Genomic DNA, 7,149 nt, shown 5'->3' on the forward strand with positions numbered 1-7,149 from the left:
AAAATACCTAATACAATTACATCTTGGCTTGCCTCCCAAGCAACGCACAATTTAACGTCGCGGCGCGACACAGGTTACTTGATTACTCAGACTTCATCAAGTTTACATTCCTCCACGATCTTCACATCTTCTGGACCACCCAAATATGCTTTGATTCGCTGGCCATATGCTTTGAACCTCTCACCCTTATCATTTTCCAGCTCAATAGCACCCGACTGAAACACTTGTGTTACCTTAAACGGTCCAGACCATTTGGATCTTAATTTTCCTGGAAACAGACGAAGTCTGGAATTGAAAAGTAACACCAAGTCACCAAGAGTGAAGGTTCTTTTTTCAATATGCTTGTCATGGTACAACTTCATCCTCTCCTTGTATAGTGCAGACCTCTCATAAGCTCTCAAACGAAATTTATCCATCTCATTGATCTGATCCAGCCACAGGTTTGCAGTTTCGCTCCAACTAAGGTTTAACTTCTTCAAAGCCCAGAGTGCTCTATGCTTAAGCTCAACCGAAAAATGACATGCCTTTCCAAACACCAATTGATATGGAGACATACCAATAGGCATCTTGAAAGCTATCCGATATGACCATAGAGCATCATCTAACTTTCGTGCCCAATTTGTCCTATTGGCATTCACCATTTTAGCCAGGATCACCTTGATTTCCCTGTTGGATACCTCTATTTGTCCACTGGTCTGTGGGTGATAAGGCATTGCAAACTTGTGCTGTTTAACTCCATACTTGGTCATAAGCGCACTGAATACCTTGTTGCAGAAGTGAGAACCGCCATCACTGATAATAGCTCTGGGTGTGCCAAACCTTGAGAATATATTCTTCTTTAGGAAACCAGCTACACTTTTGCCATCATTCTCAAGCAAAGCAACTGACTCAACCCATTTGGACACATAGTCCACTGCAACCAATATGTACTTCTACCCATAAGAACTCACAAATGGGCCCATGAAATCGATGACCCACACATCAAACAACTCCACCTTTAAAATAGGTGTTATGGGTAACTCATGGCACCGAGAGATGGCTCCTTATTGCTGGCACACATCACAACTCATTAATATGTCCATGGAATCTTGATGAATTATGGGCCAGTAGTACCCACACTGAAGTATCTTGTGGTCTATCCAAGCACCTCCATGATGGCCACCTACTAGAGATGAGTGGCAAGCTTCTAGAATATGCAGCATCTCATCTTCAAGGATGCACCGCCCGATGACGTTATCAACACAAATCCTGTACAAAAAGGGTTCATCCTAAAAATACTTACCTACATCGTGCTTGAACCTTTTCCTCTGCTGAAATTTTAGTCCTTCAGGCATCAAATCACTAACAAGAAAATTAGCATAATCAGCAAACCAAGGAATAAGGTCAAGAGTTGCGGCTAATACCTGCTCATCCGGAAATGCATCATTTATTTCAAGCTCCAACACTTCCTTCTTTTCAGCCTCCAACCTAGACAGGTGATCAGCTACTTGGTTCTCACAACCTCTCCTATCTCTAACTTCAAAATCGAACTCCTGGAGAAGCAACACCCATCTGATCAACCTTGGCTTGGCATCTTTATTTTCCATGAGGTGTCTTAGAGCTGCATGATCTATATGAATTATCACTTTTGTGCCCAGCAAGTATGCTCTGAACTTCTCAAAGGCGTACACTACAACTAGTAGTTCCTGTTCCGTGACCGTGTAATTTCGTTGCACTCCATTCAGTGACTTACTAGCATAGTAAAAAGGATGGAACATCTTGTTTCTCTTATGCCCCAATACAACTCCTAGAGCAGTACCACTAGCATCACACATCACCTTAAATGGTTCGGCCCAATCTGGGCCAATGATCACTGGGGCAGAGACTAGCTTCTCCTTTAGGCAGTCAAAAGCTTCTCCAAAAGCTTGCACATGGGGTGTGCAATCTTAGAGAAGTCCTTGATGAAACGCCTATAGAATCTAGCATGCCCTAAGAAGCTTCGAACCCCCTTCACATAGATTGGTGGAGGTAACTTTTCAATCACCTCAATTTTGGCCTTGTCGACCTCTATCCCTTTCTGTGATACTTTGTGCCCAAGAACTATGCCCTCCTTCACCATGAAATGGCACTTCTCATAATTCAACACTAGATTGCCTTCCTTACATCTCTGTAGGGCCCTGCTAAGATTTAGCAAACAGTCATCAAAAGTATCACCTACCACCGAAAAATCTTCCATAAATACTTCCCGAGTGTCCTTCATCATGTCTGAGAAATAGACATCATACATCTTTGGAATGTTGCTGGTGCATTACATAGTCCAAATGGCATGTGTTTAAACGCAAAAGTACCATAAGGACATGTGAAAGCGCCCTTTTCCTAATCTTCAGGAGCAATTGATATTTGGTTGTAGCCAGAGTATCTATCTAAGAAATAGTACCACCCTTTACCAGCCAACCTATCAAGCATCTGGTCCATGAAAGGCATCGGGAAGTGATCCCTCAAAGTCCACTTGTTCAGCTTCCTGTAGTCCATACTCACTCGCCATCCAGTAACGGGTCTCTGTGGGAGTAACTCATTCTTGGCGCTTGCAATCATAGGCATACACCCTTTTTTGGGCACACATTGTACTGGACTGACCCCGTGGCTATTAGAAATGGGATAGACCACCCCAGCATCTAACCACTTGATGATCTCTTTTTTGACCACCTCTTGCATATATGGGTTTAACCCCCACTGGTGTTCAATGCTTGGGCTGCAGTCCTTCTCGAGTTGAATCTTATAGGTGCATATGCCTGGAGTTATTCCGATGATATCAGCAACGGTCCACCCAATTGCCTTATTGTACTTTATCAATACTTTGATCACCTCATGAACCTGTTCATCATTTAAATCTGCAGCCAAGATCACATGTAAAGTGTTGTTAGTTCCCAAAAATACATACCTTAGGTGACTAGGTAACTATTTCAATTCCAGCACTGGTGGCTCCTCGATGGATGGTTTTGTTGGAGGGCTTGGCCTGTTTTTCAAGTCTAGGTCCAATTTGTTTGGAGCATGCGAGTGTGCTCCCATACCCTGCAAAGCATTCACAGTCTCTATATAGTCCGACCTGAAATCAGCTTCAAAGTTCATCAGCACTGCATCTACGGTTTCAATAGCCATCCTCTCTTCGATGGGTACTCTTATTTCTTCATCAGTAACCACCTCTATTGCAGACACTACATTCATGTCATGTCGCTGCTTCATTTACCTGCAAATATTGAACTTTACCTCATCCTTGTTGAGTCTGAACTTCAGCTCTCCTCTCTCAACATCTACTAAGGTTCTTCATGTGGCCAAAAATGGTCTTCCCAGAATGATGGGAACCTCAAAGTCCACTTTGCATTCCCACATGCCACTTTACTGACCTATCTGCCATCATTAACCTCATTGTTGTGGGTATTGGAATTCCTACCCCAATTTCTTATAGATGGCTAACGGCATCAAGTTAATACTGGCTCCTAGATCACACAAAAAGTTTGCAAATTTGATTGATCCAATGGTGCATGGTATAGTGAATGCACCTGGATCTTCCTTTTTCTGAACCAGAGATCTGGTAGCAATGGCACTGTAATGATAACCATCGTTAGTTAAATCAATACTTACAACTCTCTTCTTTGTAACCAAGTCTTTCATGAACTTGGCATATCCTGGCATCTTCTCAAGAGCTTCCACTAGTGGTATGTTAACTGAAAGCTGCCTCAACATGGTGATGAACTTTGCAAACTTCCCATATTCAACTTTCTGTTTGAGCCTTTGAGGGAAAATAGGAGGTGGTCTGGGAATCTGCTGTAAAGGGATGTTTCCCTCGACCTCATTCTTTTTTCCTCTCGCAGGTTGTGCTATTGGCTGCGTATCCTCCAAGTCCTCTACCTGTACAACTTCATCCTCCTTTCTGCCAGCTTGCTCCAATACATGTACCTGCAGAAATAGGGTCAGTAAGAATTTTACCACTCTTGGTGGCGATGGCCATGCAGTGCCCGTCCTTTTTAGGATTTTGGATTGTGTCACTTGGTAGTGACCCATTTTTCCTCTGATTCAATGAGGCTGAGAGTTTCCCCAACTACTGCTCAATTTGCTTGATGGAGGTGGTGTGAGAGTCCACCTGTTGACTCATGCTCGAGAAATTACCTCTTATCTGTTTTACCCCTGCATCAATTGATTCAACTTTCTAGAGTACCTTGGCCATCATGTCTTCCAGCTTAGACACACTGAAACTACCACTTGCCCGATCTCTATTACCTGGGGGAACATAGTGATAGCATCCAAGGAAGCTCTACTCCATTGAAGGACAAGGATGAAGCTTTAGAAACTCCAAGGAGGCCCATAACAAGATCTCAAACCAAGGAGTTCAATGATAAGCTCAATGGGCTTCAATCGCTTATCCAAAGGTGTCTTATTGGGGAAGAAGAGCTCAAGCCCAAGGGAGAGGAATTGTCCAAATGCTACAATTATTTGGTGGCCCAAATTCAAGCCCAAGATGAGGATTTTTAAGGTCCAATTTCGTGCAAATAAGGTCAAGAAGAGTCCAAGAATCAGCCACAACAAGAGTTGCTTTCTGCCCAAGTTTTGAGAGAAGACTAGTCAAACTTTCCAAGATTGTCAAGATTCTTTTCCTAGTTGGGATTTTCCTTTGTTTATTTATTTATTTATATATAGGTTATTAATATTTTCCTTAGTCTATTTATGGTCTCCTAAGTACCATTTAATGCTTTCCTAGAAGTACTAAATTTGTTCCTAGTTAGGTTACTTTATTTCCTTTCTAGAGTAGGATTCCTTGTAATTGTTTTTTTTAGGGTTTGGCTTCTTGGACGTTTTTCCCTTCTCCTATATATAGGAGTCCTTTTCATTCATTAAAGACAATTTAGATTGATATTAATAATATTTGAGAGAGTTCTTTGAACCTTTGTGACTTGTTCTTTGAGAATTTATCTTTAAACCTTTACTAGTTTCATAGTTTAAGGTATAAAGTAATTTCTTCTTGTGATATCTTTGGTTTCTTTTTGGTATTCTTTAGAAGGTAATTAGTTTCTACATACTAATTATTGTCTTTAGTTACTCATAAAGCGGTCAAGATCCGAATCTATCGTTTTGATTCGTTTTCTCAAGTAAAGGCGTTAGATTTCTACCATAAATCTATACGTTGTTACTTGGATCTTTTCAAGGCCTTAGAACATCTAATTCTTGGAAATTCGTGGATCTTTCCTTCGAATCTCCCATATCTTTAGTTAGTTTTGTTGTTTCTTTTCTTGTGCTTCCGCATTCTAATATTCAATTCTCTATTTGTGATCTCCTTAACCTTGCTGTTATCTACGATCATTCCTATACCCATCTCTGTTCTGCCAATTTCCCTGCTCTATATTTGCTGGCCTATCATATTGTCCTTCCCTTGCATAGTTTCGACCTGCATTTCCAAAATTGTAAACCTGATTTCTAAAGTTATAATTTCGAAAACCTCCTTGGTTACCCAGGTAGTTAGCTTCCTCATCTAGATCGATGTCCTGATCTTCATACATGTTTTGCTGTCCCACGGCATTTACCTTTATAGACTTGGCGACAATATGCTTTGTGAGTAGATCTATTGGGTCCTCATGTGTGCCATGTACTGATCCCTTTCTTCTTCTCTCTTCCTTTGTTCCAATGAGAATTCAAATGTGTAACCCAGATCTCCTACCTCTGCAACTCTAGTGTACCATGCCCTGTTGTTCTTTGACACCTCATCTAACAGTTGCATGCTCTCCGAGAATGTCTTCCTCATGAATGATCCTCCACACACTACATCAACAATAGGTTTAGTGACATAGTTTAAAGATCTATAAAAATCTTGTTTCAGATGCCTCTGAGTGAGATCATGGTTAGGGCATTTCTTCAGCTTTTGGTTGAATCTCCACCAGGTGTCATGCATTGCTTCTCCTGGTAGCTGCTTATGCGTATTTATTTCATCCTTCATTTGCAGCTCTTTTGATTTTGGAAAGAATCATTCCAAGAAAGCTTCCTTCAGCTCAGTCTAAGTTTTGATGGAGTCGTCTGGCATCTCATTCAACCAGTTAGTTGCCTCTCCAGTAAGAGACAATGGAAACAACCTCAATCTCATCGCTGTTTGGTTAACTCCAGGGATCTCTTGTGACTTGCAGATTGCCACAAAGTTCATCAAATGTTGTTTTGCATCATCACCAGCTGCACCCCTGCACATACCTTTCAGATTCAACAGTTGAATCATAATGTTGGTGATTGTGAACTTAACACCTGGAGGTAGTGCAGGTAACACTATTGATCCAGTAGCTCCAGCTCCATCAAAATCTGCATCATCCTCTTCATACATCATGTGCACTGGATGCTGAGCTCTACCTCTTGGAGCTATTGGTTGGCGCTGGGGAGGGATTAATCCATCCACTCATATATTTTCATCTACCACCCTAGGCTGGTTGTTCACAACATTTTGCTGAACACCTCTTGCAACGGGTTCAACTTCTAGTCCCATTCTTTGTATCTGAGCCTCAAGTTCTTGTGCATTCACCATTTTTTGAAGAGTCTTTCAAAGTTCTGGGTCGTAAGGGATCAATGGAGCTCCTTTACTCCTAGTATTTGGCAAATACAGTAGAACTCACCTGAACGAGACGAAGACAAAGAACAAGACGTAAAATTAGGAAATATAACTACCAATATAATAAAAGCTAGTAAAACACTTATGAATTGAAATTCCCCGGCAGCTACTCCAAAATTTGATACGTCCAAACTCACACCTCAATTAAGAGGTGTAAATGGTCGATGTCAATTTATAGAACACTCAACTTGTGTTGAGGTCGATCCCACAGAGAATTTCTTTACATAAAAGGTGTCACTGTCTCATTTATTTGAATGTCGTTATTATCTCCTAAGCAAACAATGCTGGAAAGTAAATTGAGTTTAGTCTAGATGTTATAGTTACTAAAACTTGCAGTAGAAATCTAGATTAATGACTAACATAATATCACGTAATAAAGTTGATTCAGTTGATTAAGAGAAACCAGGATTGTGTTCACCATAACGTTAGTTCTAGTGTTCTTTCGTAATTGAGTTTCAGGCAATTCAATGTTTACAACATTTATGCGAGTTAATTTCATCTGACACTTCTCAGTCTAATCAGAAAAGTTT

The 7,149-nt window shown here is 40.9% G+C and overlaps 1 protein-coding gene across 1 annotated transcript; it reads right to left on the reverse strand.

Moving 5' to 3' along the window:
• Window positions 1–3,426: 3,426 nt before the first annotated feature.
• LOC107063056 (uncharacterized) lies at window positions 3,427–5,965 on the reverse strand. Its single transcript, XM_015314460.1, has 5 exons — window positions 5,690–5,965; window positions 5,344–5,645; window positions 4,359–4,573; window positions 4,196–4,257; window positions 3,427–3,936 (listed from the first exon to the last, which is right to left on the reverse strand). Exons 1-5 carry the CDS (start codon window positions 5,963–5,965, stop codon window positions 3,427–3,429), a joined length of 1,365 nt encoding a protein of 454 aa, XP_015169946.1.
• Window positions 5,966–7,149: the final 1,184 nt, after the last annotated feature.

This window comes from Solanum tuberosum, unplaced genomic scaffold, assembly GCF_000226075.1.
Source record: "Solanum tuberosum cultivar DM 1-3 516 R44 unplaced genomic scaffold, SolTub_3.0 scf00301, whole genome shotgun sequence".
NCBI classification, from domain to species: Eukaryota; Viridiplantae; Streptophyta; class Magnoliopsida; order Solanales; family Solanaceae; genus Solanum; species Solanum tuberosum.